We start from the raw sequence: 12484 nt of genomic DNA on the forward strand, positions 1-12484 counted from the left end.
AATGAGATTTTAAACCTGCATACAGCCCAACATTCAGCTGCTTAAATGCTGGACTCTGAACTGTTTAGTAAGACCTTGATTTTGCATACAAGGTATTGATTTTGTATGTTGTTGATTAAACAGTCCTGATAGAGAGGTCTATCTGGCCTAGGGCATGAGACATAACAAGATGCTGTGCTACATTTTGGGTATCTTGCAAATTTTTACAGCTATATTAAGAATTTCATCAATCCCAGTTAAGCATAAAAGGTTAGCCATAATTGACTTAGTAATTTAAAGGAGTTAAACATAATTTCTATTAATCCATAATATGAAATTCAGAATGGCTCAAAGTGAAGTGGTGACAGATTACCTCTTTCTTACATCCACCAAGGACAAAAAATTTTGCAAATTTCTCATTATTAATAAGCTTGGAAATGGAAATAGGAAAAATTAGGTTTCTTTAAAGGTTTTGTACAAACAGCAAAAAATTTCCCTAATAATTAGTACCTCTGATTTTGTAACCTTTCCAAAGATTCTGTGTGTTTTTCTGTCTTTTGGGTGCTTACCAACTGAATCATACCTGAAATACACAATCTAACATTGTTTAGGGTAAATACATGCAGATTGGAAAGCATGCACCAAAACCAGGATTCCTTTGAAATTCTGCTTTGGAATCCACTAAAACTGAACCTTAGTTTCTTGGTAAAGCAAGCATTTTACCAAGGAGAAAGCACGTTCAGATCTCATGAGCAACTGGCTTGGGTTAAATACATATACATCATACCCACCTGGTCTGGAATTGCACATTTTAAGGCTATTCACAGGTATCTCCTGGTGAAGACCTTTGTGTTTAGCCCTGCTTTGGGATTTGTAACCTGATTTCATTCCAACCACACCGGCAGGTTTACTGACCTATCTGCGTGTGTGCCATGAGATCTGCAAGCACAGTGGCAGCAGTGGTGGCAGGAGCTGTATTGGAAGCAGCAGCAGGTTTCCCTCCAGGATGAGATGAGGTGGAGGATGCAGAGGATGAGGTGGAGGAGCCCTGAATGACCCGGTTAAGCCAGGGCTCTACGTTGGAATGGCTCTGGAACGGAGTGGAGCCGATCCGCCCTTGCCGCCGCAACGAGCCCTCATCTTCTGATGCTGACGATGTGTCTGTGGTCAAAATAATGGTGACAGGCCTGTCATGGGGGAATGGCAATGACCCAGCACCAGGAGCACGGCGTTGGGCCGTGCTCCGCGTGCTCCGCGCGGCTTTCCCGCCTGCCGCACGTGTGGTGTGTGCCAAAGGGATGGGACAGTCACACACACAAACCCCTCTTGCTGCCGGTTGTTGGGTTAGACAACAACTTCTACACACGAGGGCCAGAACACACTTGGAGAGAAGTTGCAGTTACTGCCAACATTTGGAATGACGTGAGAGTTAAAAAAGGCTTCTACCTACAGCAGAAGATCGGTGAGCATCGCATCCTGTCTCTATTCCACTGAAAAAATATTTCTGCTCTGAACGGGTAAATTTTATCTCATCACACCTGAATAAAGCCCTTCTTTTTGTCATTGTTTATTTCTTTTTTTTTTACAAGAAGGGAATTCTTCACTTTCCAATTGCTTTGAGAACTAATTCCTAAAAAAACCATGGTGCTCTGAAGTTCAATGAAAGAATTATTACAAAGCATGTATTTTAACCACATAAACTGATATGAATGAGCAATACACAGAAATGCTTAGTAAAGCATCTTTTCATTCTAGATGTATATTTGTTGTTCTTACAAGTCTGGCAAAGGGCTCCTAATTGAATTACCATCTAGTTACTTACAACTTTCCAGATGATTCCCTTTGGAATCTTTCCTTACTTAATTCTCCATCCAAGAAAAAATGAAAAGGTAATTCCAAATATCAAGAAAATACATCCCTTGTGATTTTGAGAGAAAACCAGGAAGTGTTACTACAGAAAAAAAATCTTGCCCTCATGAAGAAATTGCTGAATTTTAATAACTTGATCTGTTACATGCTTTATATAAGGTAGGGTGTCTTGTACCATACTCTAAGAGTCCCAGACACGGAAATCTGGGGTTGGTTACACCAGGAATTCTGCAACCTTAATTCTGGCTGTTTTCTTAATCCTCTGGACACATAATTGTTCACCTAGATACAATTGTTCAGCTAGATGCAGTTCCATATACATTTCTCAAAGCAACACAAAAAAACCCCTACTTCTCATCTTGGGCAATGAATTTCAGTTACCAGCTCTTTAATTTTCTGATTTTCAAGAATATGCACATTTCCAATAATTTCAGACTAATTTCTCTTAGGAGTCTAAAATCACAAAAACAAAAAAACCCCATTTCATAACAATGTTATTAGCTTGATGGCATTTTCAAAGTTAAAACTGTAGATATCTCATTATTTGACCTCCCATCAAACATGACAATTTTGAATGAAAATACTCAAACAACAGATCTCTGAGAAGATTCAGCTGTGGTACATCCCCATTCCTGGGTCCATGTCTCATGTGATACTTCCAGCCTGCTGCCACATTTGGAGTTTTTGGCAGCTGACTCCATTTGCTCCTGGAGAGAAGCCAAACCTGTCCCATATTGCTTGCAACTTTCTCTTTCTTTTAGGCAAAAAGCAAAAATAAATAATCCCAGGAATATGGAATAAAATGGGATTATGAATAGCCAGGAATTAAAAAAAAAAACAAAAAACAACCAAATACCAAACTAAATCACCATGTCTGCCATTTCTAATCACTTCAGAGGAAGAAACAGAACTACAGAAAAGCAGGTTTCTCACAGAATACACACTCTGATAATATCTCCTTAACCATATTCAAGACAAATAAAGTCTGTGTACAAAAATGGATGATCCATAGTAAAAGCATTCTAATAACTAAACACAAAAACACTATGAAGTAGCAAGGTCACCCCAGCAGGAGCTCTGTGGCAGTGGCAGGGGTTAATCCATGGATCCTGGTGTGTGGTGACAGAACAGTGACAGAATACTGTGTGCTTGGCTTCCAGCTCTTCCTGGCTGGGAGCTGACCCAAGACAGCCACAGAAGGCACCCCTCTTTGAGCCAGATTTGCATGAAGGCTCAGCTCCAGTTCTGATCACAGGAAATTCGTGTGGGAAGGATCAGAGACTCAACGGGACAAAACCAGAAGTACGTTAAAATTTTTGGAAGGATGACTGATAAACGTAGTTCCTTTACTGCCAGCCAGGAGCTGGATTTCAATTTAACTCTGTGCTGAGAACCACAGACTCACAGAATGGTTTGAGTAGGAATATCCCGAGTTGGAAGGGACTCATGAGGAATACTGAGCCCAACTCCAGGCCCTGCACAGGGGCACCCCAACAATGACACCACGTGCCCGGGAGCCTTGTCCAAATTGTTCATGAACTCCAGCAGGCTTGTGGCCATGACCACCAGCTCTCAGCTCCTATTATTTAAGGTGCTACTGCACCCTGCTCAATCCAGTGTGAGCACACTTGGCTTCTTTGCTGACCACCTGCACAGGCATGCCACAAGATGACACTCCAGCAGAACAAACACACAAAAAACATGCAGATCCCACGGCCTCATCTTGTTCTGTACATGCATGTACAGCATGGAGTGCAGGCTCAGGGGCAGGGCCAGGCACGTGTTCCAGCCTTTTACACATCACCAGCCCTTTTGATCCCACATCCTACTGCTCTCCCCACACTTGTTCCTCCCTAAATCTGCCCCTTTCCCTGTCTGCACCTCCCCACCTTAACATCCCCTAACAAGACTCACACGGTTGTGAAATACTCTTGCCCTGCATCCCATACTGTGTCCCTCACCCCTCTGTGTGTTCCCCCCAGTCCAGAAGGTGCTCTAGTGCTGACTGGTCTTGATGGGCTTCACACCTGGCCTGGAGGGCTGAGGCTCTGCAGGGACAGGCCTGGACAGGTGACCCTTCTCAGAGTCCTGACCTTGCCTTCCAGCCTGTTGCTGTTCCCAGTGCCCCTCTGGGCCTGTGGCTCCTGGACAGGCCATCATTTGGGCTGCCTCACCTGCCATGCCCCATGCTCCTCTGCAGGTGAGCAGGGCAGCTTTTATCACACAACCTAACAGTCTCTCCATAGCATCTCAGACTCTTTTTAATAGTTACTCAGAAAAAAAAAATACTGTAATAAAAGTACTTAGTGTATCTTCTAGGCAAAAACATTAAGGGTCAAGAAAGACCATATATAAGAACACAGAGGATTATTATTTATTAACTAATGAAATAATTTGAGAACCCACAAAAATAATATACTATATAAGTATATATTAGTATATACTATATATATAACTATATACTATAACTAAGTATATACTATATATACATATAACTATATACTGTATATAATACTAATATATAAGTGTGTGACTAGCAAACTAAAGTGGAATTCTCTTTAAATGGGAAGAACAGAAAGAAGAAATACAGCTCAGAAAGCAGGAGGGCAGCATACCTGAACTCTTCTTTTAGAGAAGGGGGTTAAGAGCTAGAAATGATGGAGAAGGGCAGTAGAAGTCAGTGTGCTTCTGCTCCTGGGCCACACTATAAGACATGTGCACATTCTCAAAATAAAACATCTTGGGTAATCCCTCTTCTTTGTATACAAGACACTGGCCTCAAACCATTTGGCTTGCTAGCACAACATGTTGTATGACCTTCTTAACCTTCAGAAAATTCACTGTGAAACAACAGAAGATTACCTTTTCCCCCTAAAATTAAAGAAGGTGTTCTGCCATAACCAATCTGAACAATTATAATGTATGACTTTCTGACTGTTTCAATCTGCTCAGCACTGAATAGTTGAAACCATCTGATGAGTGCTCCACAATTAATGCAGCAACTTAATGCTCTAGTATTTTCTTCAAATTTTGAAAGAAGAATCTTCTCCAGTGTGAAATCAGGTATTTTCAGCTCTTATATGCTTGCCTAGATTATTTCCTCTGAGTGTAAGAGGACATAAGAGAACATAGTTAATGCATAATGGGCACCTGCTCTCTACGGCTGCTTTCATGTGGACTTTCAGCAGCTACACTATCTCTAGATGAGACACTAAAAACCATGAGGAAAAATATCACAGCATAAATCCAACCAAGACCTGATTACTGGGAAATACAGCCATGATACAGAACTTTAGAGCAACCTACCAACAACTTAGGGCAGGGACACCTTCTGCTATCCCAGGCTGCCCTGTCCAACCTGGCTTTGGACATTTGCTGGGATGGGGTGGCCACAGCTTCTCTGGGAGCTCTGGTAATTCTCTGTGTTCACTCACACGTACCTGGAGGGGTGTATGTCTCTACTGAAGAGTGCACCAGGACAGAGCGTCTCTTCGAGGGCATGGGCATCTTCCTCTCTTTGTATTTTGCAAGTGCTGCTTGTACTGCTTCAGTGTGGACATCTAGATAGAAAACAAACAAACAGAAATGTTAGAATTTCAGCTGGTCAGGAGGACTGAATCAACACCACTGCCTCCAGCTCCAATCCAGTGCAGAAGCAATGGTTTCCAAAGCTAAGGGAGAATATAAGCAGGGGCAAGGTGAAATATTTTCCTCATGAAATCAGCCTGAAAATGCTCTGTGAGTAGCATTTCAAAAACCCCCCTGAAATAAACACTGCAGTTATGTTAGTTTTGAACTATCAGTTATTTTCATTTGGGGGGAAATTTCAATGCAGATTCTGTACATTTGCAACAGCATTTGACTCTTCATCCTCAAAATCCAGCAAGGGAAAAGAAGTGCAAGTACATGCATACTTGAAGTTCTCACAAAACAATGCAAGTAATAAAAAACAGAAAAAAGAGACTAATGGACTTAATGATCTTAGAGGTATTTTTCCAACTCTAACAAAATTCTATGATTCTGTATAAAGAATTAGGGAAAAGACACACAGAGCTTTCAGTTTCCTGAAAGCAAAAATTACCCTAAAAGGCTCAAGGGCTATATTTTAACTTTTCTAATTTTTAAGCCAAAACTGAGATTAAAGAGGAATTCAGTGTTCAATCAAGACCTCACTGCAGATAAAATTTAATGTATTCCAGTGATTTTTCAGAATCTTTTTCTCTTTGACATCTACATTCCAATGGTGTCAAAAGCTAAAACTTATGCAGGAAGAAAATTAATGAGAAGTGAACAGATGCTGAGGAGGAATGAGGCAGACCAAAAATATACTTTGAATTACCACTTAAGAGTCAAACTCATGAAAAGCACAATACAACATGTACACACTTAAACACAGTTACAATGAGGTTGTTGCAGTTTAGCAATGGCATTCTCCAATTCAGTATTCCCTCTAAAAACACTTCAAGACAGACACTGCTCACTCTCTTCCCCCTCTCCCTCCTCTCCGTGGTAGGATGGAGAGGAGAATTACTTGGAGGCACAAAAGGCAAAATCCATGGGTTGAGGTAAGAATCCATGGGTTGATGTAAGAATCCATGGGTTGATGTAAGAAAAATTTACTGAAAACAGCAATGAGATATGAAAATGGACACAGCAAGACTAAGGACAGAGGGTAAAAGAAAATAATTGCTATTGCTGAGTGTGGCAACCCAAAACAGGACAGAGCCCAGAAGTGAGTATATGATTATGCATTTCTTCATATGGAAACTGCTGTACAAGGTTTTCAGAATTTAACTATTCAATTTGAAAGAAAACACATATTCTTTCACTAAGTATCCATCTACTCTTTTGCTAAGATTTAAATATGTAACAGGTAGAGAAATTTGAAGGTATGAAACTATTTGTAGGTATGTGTGTGTATGACAGACATATACTTGCACAACTTACATATAATATACAATGTAACATAACTGTACATATAATTTTGTACTTCTAATATATACTGTACATATAATATACAATGTAACTCTATCCCTGTACCTACAGGGATTTACCTTGCTGATGACTACAGTATCAGTATTTTACAGTTCTGTTTTTTTTAAATTTAAAAAGTACCATTTCTGTACTAGCCCTGAACCCCTTTTGGTCATGCTCAGCACAAGGCCCTTCCTTAAGGAACATGCCCTTCAGTCTGGCCAAATGGATTCCACAAAATCACAAGAATTCCTGAGCATATGATCCCAGACACCAACCAGTTCTTCACAGCAGTAACCTCACTTTTCAGTCTGCAGCTCCCTGCAGATAATCTGCTCAGCAGCATTTGAAATATGTATACATGCAAATATACTATCCCACCTGTGTGTTCCTACAAGACTCAGGAATGTACTAAGTAGATGCTTATCTCAAAGAAGAACTTTTTGTGCAACCAACATGGGAGGTTCAAAGATGATGCTGTTATGAGAGAAAAATATTAAGAAGGAAAAAGAAAAAAAACCCCCTCAGTAAAACCTCCACTCTTTAATATAGCAAATTTTTTTGTCCTGGTCCCCCTTGTCAGATTTTCCCTCCTGTCCTTCACACCAAAGACTTAGTAATAGACGTTTCATCAACTAAAAATTTCCCTTTGCTTATGTCTGCCCGCCTCCTTCTCCATTCCCACATCTAGGCTTTTTGTCAAGTCCTGCTTTCTCCTCATCCTTAGTTTTAGCTATAATTGTCCACTAATGAAGTTTATTCCCACAAATATCCACAAGCAAAACTTTTATGTCCCCCAAAGTCCAGACAGTTTAAGCAGGATTCAACATCAAGTTTGTTTTTGCAGTCTTAAGAGTAGGGGAAAAATGTCCATTCTGCAGGACACATTTCCTTGGCAGAACTTCCAGCCAAAACCAAACTGGAATATTTCTAGAAAGAGACAGTAACTGTGAGATGCAGTCACTTCCACCATGCCTACATCTACATACAATTTAAAAGATATTCTTGTTACATTAACATCTCATAGGAAGCAGGGGAACATAAATTGTTCTCCAGAAAAGGCCTTCCAAAGAGCACAAAACACACCATATTTGTACTCTGCATATAAATAAATACATTAAACCATTAAATAATGTGGCAGATTAAAAAATGAAAGCATTCTTAGACAGTTGTGCATTTTGGGAATGGAAAGGCCTACTTGGAGGCAAATGTGTGCTGGGGCTTTTTAACAAAGCAGAGCAGGGCAGGTCATAACATCACACAGATTTGTGGGAGCAAGCATGGGAACTACTTTTTATTCCATTTCCAGAGGGCAAAATCACTACCACCTCATCCTCTAGTCCTAACTCCCAGCCCAAAACCTGAAACAGACTGGATTAACTAATGAAAATGCAACCAGGAGACAGTCGGGATGAATTTTTATTCTGTTCTGTGTTTTATTTTTACAGCGCCAATTTAACTCATCATTCCCTCTATACTCATTAAAATCTATTCCTGGCTTGAAATCTTTCCTATAATAACTTGTCCTTGGACATCAGCTGAGTAGGAACATCCTCTCTCATCCAAATCAATGAAGTAATTGCTTTCACTTCCCTGGAACACTTTGTTCCTATTCCACTTTTGCTTTAAGAGCTTTTCTACATGATGAAACACATTTCAATAAAAGAAGTAAAAGCAATGAAATTATTTTAAAGAAGCAGAACACTTAGTGTACAAAAATTCGTTAATTAGTATAAATGAAATTTTAACTGGATATTGGAATTGCAAAAAGAAGCTCTCTACCACTGCCTGTTACTTAAATTCTTCAAAATTTACTGTGAAAGTGATTCACCATGTAAGAACTGTGGAGTTCAGTTTTCTTCAGGGAATTAATCACTCATAATCAGACCAAATGTGTCACAGTTTTGAGAATAGGAATCACAAATGCTCAACAGTGATCACTGGAAGTGATGAACAGCAAGCCCAGCATTTCATTAACACAAAGAATGTACCAAAGTGAGGGAAAAAACTCATATGCTGCCACCCAAAAGGCAGAAGAAAAAGTCTTGGAGAAATATTTCTAAACTTCTGTTCTTTATTAAGCTGCAAGCAACCACCAACAATTAATAACTTATTATAACAATTTTCTCCTTCTGCTGTAGTAAACCACATAATCTTCTCTCCTGTTCTTTGTACCTATCATCATTTTCTTTCTTTCCACATGTCCTTAAAAAAAGATTAACAAGGAAAACTAGAATAGTTTGTGGACTATAAATCACCTAAACTCTTACAGCTCCTAAACTGTTCAGCTATTAGAAGAGGAAGAGCATTTTTCTTTCCTATTTGTAGCCTCTGCTCATTTATCAGCCTCTGATTCTTGTCCCTGCCTCAGGCACAGAAGTAAGAATTTCTACAGCTGGTTGAAGAAAAATGACATTTATAGGCTGACCAGTGTTCCTGCTGCTCATGGATTTCAAAATACCAACAGGCAAATCAATAAGAATTACCCAGGTGGGATGGGGAGAGGACCTGGAAAAAGGTAAAATCCATGGGTTGAGAGATGAACAATAATATCTGAAGTAAATTAAAATGTAATAATAATGATGATGATGATCATAATAAAAATAATAGACTTGGGACAAGAATAATAAAATATGAGCATTATTCTCATTTTAAATCTGGAACATGGTATTGTACCAGCTATTAAGAATAAAATTAACACTATTCCAGCTGAAGCTTGGACAGCAGGCTTGCATTTATGAATAGTATTCACCGCTGGATTTTTTTGGTTAATATTTGTTGTTTGAAGACAAGTCATCTGGGGATGATAAAAACATACAGTTGATTTAAATACACAACTCTTCTGTGAAACTATTTTAAAAAGGGCTTACAGAGAGTAAATGACAGACTAATTGTACAAAAAGACAAAATTGTTTCACTTCCTTGCTTATTTTAAGTAATTCATGTTGATGGTTGTAAAGTACCTATAATTGCTCCAGAAAGAGATCCTGTTCTAGGAAAAGCTGCATTCTCCCCTCATCAACTACTCTTGAAAAAGACATAGGAGAACTGAAGAGATCTGAAGCAAGGAAAACAAGAACTAAAGGCTGGAAGGAAAGAAAAAAGAAGGAACAACACAGCCTCCCTTCCCCATAACAGTCTAAGGTGTGACACTGAGGGAAGGAGGCTGAAGCTGGTTATCCCTCACAACAGTCAATGTGTGTCAGCACATAGGGCAGTCAAAAAAAGCACCAATATCTCTTTGCTGAGATAAAGAAGCCATTAATGCAGTAAATCTGAATAATTTTTTTTAACTACAGAGGAAAAAGGGGAATAGATACTGGCATCTAAAAGCCGTATCTACATTTCCTTGCACAGACATAAATAAGTTTAACCCAAAACAAGTCAAACAAAACTGTCACTATTTGGTTTTGATACCATCTGAGCACATTGAGCTTTGTCATATATCACTAATGGGAGAAAAAAATCCAATTATGTGTGTTATAACTAAGAACTTTGCAAAATTTCCAAGTAACTAATTTGTTCTAGGCAGAAATATTTAATGAAAAGTTAGCTTGGGGAGCAGTGATAGGAAACCACAGAAGGACATGGCAGTCCCTACCAAGGACTACCTCCCAAGGATTTCCTGCTGTAATTGAGCTCTTCTTGCAGATTTTTGTTTCTGCTAGTTTAACAATGGCATATCTTACTCTAATAATTTCCTATAATTTTCTATAACATATTTCTATAATTTAATAATTTAAAAATATTTTTAAACATGTCATTTAGCTAATTACAACACTATGCAATATTCCCTGGCATTCAGAAGTTTCTTCTCTGTGTAACTGAATACAGGTATCTTTCCCAGGAGTCTGTCTATATCCACAGAATATTTAAGAAATCTCATTCATCATTCAATTAGCCCTAAGGAAGGTACAAGGCAGCTCTGGAGCAAGGTTTCCCATATCAGCAGAGCAAATAGGATGCAATAACCACTCTGCCCAAGCAGTGGCAAGACAAGGTGACCCAAAACCAGCCTCCTGTTAAGGATGTGCAGTGCATGCCATCATTTGCACTTCTCATCCCCAAACCCAAGATGTGGAATTACCCTGCACAACAAACAGAAAAATATCCAGCTACAAGTCCAAAAGTATTTAGGAGAGAAAAGCTTTCAAACACCTGTTTTTCCTCACTATTGTGACAAGGAATTTCACAGGGAAATGGTGCACTTCAACCACCTGAAAAGTAACAATGGGAACAGGATGCAATGAGAATATCAGTATTTTCACACAATTTTCCAAAACAGGTTTGTCACTGTAGTGTCCATTTAAAATGAAGTAGAATATCCATTGTGATATTTCCCTTTTTTGTGCACTTGCTTTAAACCAGGAAATATTAGAGAGAAAGCTACAACAAATATATAACCTTGCTTTAACAAAATAACCCAAACAAGCAAGCAAAAAAATCCCCCAAATTCACACACTCTAGCCTTCAAAATTTTTAAGTAACTGTTATACAGACTGGAGACCCAATTTTGTTTTCTCAGTAAATACAAAAAACAAGAAACACATCTGGAGACAGGTCTACAGTCTCTTTCTCTTCTTGTGTTTCCTCCAGGCCGAAGTCAAACAAAACCACTCTTGTAACAAAACAAAAAGATACCTGAAAGACATTCATTATCTCTTCCCTCCTTCCAAAGCACTACACCTGTCTGTGTAGGTGCAGGTACCATTTTACAGGTACACTTTTCCTCTCAGGACACGTGATGCCTCAGCTGTATCTGTGTCCCTTACCGGATCGGAAGCGCTCGTCCCTCGAGTTGGTGGATCGGGATTTCTGCTGCTTTGATACCCCAGCAGTGGCTTGGGAAGAGCCTGGGACTCTGTTCTCTGCTTGCAGGGATGGATCCACACCTGAAACACAGTTTATTTTAGTATAAACTCAGCTTTGCAAACGTAATATCTGCTTCCCATGTCTTCCTTGTTTCACTATAACTGGAGCAAGACAGTACCTTTAAAAAGGGCTCATCTTCTGCCTCCATTTTAATCCAATTTAATCTATACCCATTTAACAGAGCAATACTCAGAAAAATGCTGCAATTCTCTAGTAAGACCTTTGCAGATATTAATGCAGAATTACTGTCAGCTTCAGCTGTGTAAAAGCTGCTGTAACCTAGGTTGTCTGGGTGCTTTATGTACTCCTAAAACGATGACAGACCTTCCCAGCCCCACACAAGGTAACAAAGAGGACCTCAACCATTCTCTAGTTATTTTCTCTGCACCTCATTAGAGCAGGGCTCTAGATAACCCAGAGCAGTTGCTTATGTTTAGCCTGGCTAATATTCAGGAAGATGATCTCAATTTTACGTTGCAGCACAACAGGAATAAAAAAATCAAAGGGCTGGACAGTAACCATTAAATATCCACTATCATTTCCCAGTCCCCAAAATGAGGAGACTCCTGCTGGCTCTTGATCCATCAAGGACTATATAAATTTGGACTAGAAACATCCATTTGCAGTTTTATTATACATCCACACTTCCAAATATAATGTAAAAACTCCAGTGCAGCTGGAAGGTTTTTTTTGCACAATCCTAACATAAATATAGATTAGTGCTGTGTTTTACAATCAACTTTCCTCAGCCATGTAAGACCTGCTGCATCAAGGTCACTGTATTTACTCA

General features: G+C 39.3%; 1 protein-coding gene across 6 annotated transcripts in view; it reads right to left on the bottom strand.

Annotated features, from left to right (window-relative positions):
• Positions 1-12484, bottom strand: part of DIP2A (disco interacting protein 2 homolog A) — a 75928-nt gene that overhangs the window by 33188 nt on the left and 30256 nt on the right. For 4 of the 6 annotated variants that reach the window (XR_010368975.1, XM_064433738.1, XM_064433739.1 and 1 more), the window contains exons 3-5: positions 11595-11714; positions 5289-5408; positions 895-1140 (exon numbers count right to left, since the gene is read on the bottom strand). Coding sequence is in view for 5 of the 6 variants with exons in the window: in XM_064433738.1 (XP_064289808.1) it covers positions 895-1140; positions 5289-5408; positions 11595-11714 (486 nt within the window). In the remaining variant the exon portion in view is untranslated. The remainder of the gene's footprint in view (positions 1-894; positions 1141-5288; positions 5409-11594; positions 11715-12484) is intronic. The other 2 variants (XM_064433740.1, XM_064433741.1) reach the window with 1 other exon arrangement.

This window comes from Passer domesticus, chromosome 10 (genome assembly GCF_036417665.1).
Source record: "Passer domesticus isolate bPasDom1 chromosome 10, bPasDom1.hap1, whole genome shotgun sequence".
Classification (NCBI taxonomy): domain Eukaryota; kingdom Metazoa; phylum Chordata; class Aves; order Passeriformes; family Passeridae; genus Passer; species Passer domesticus.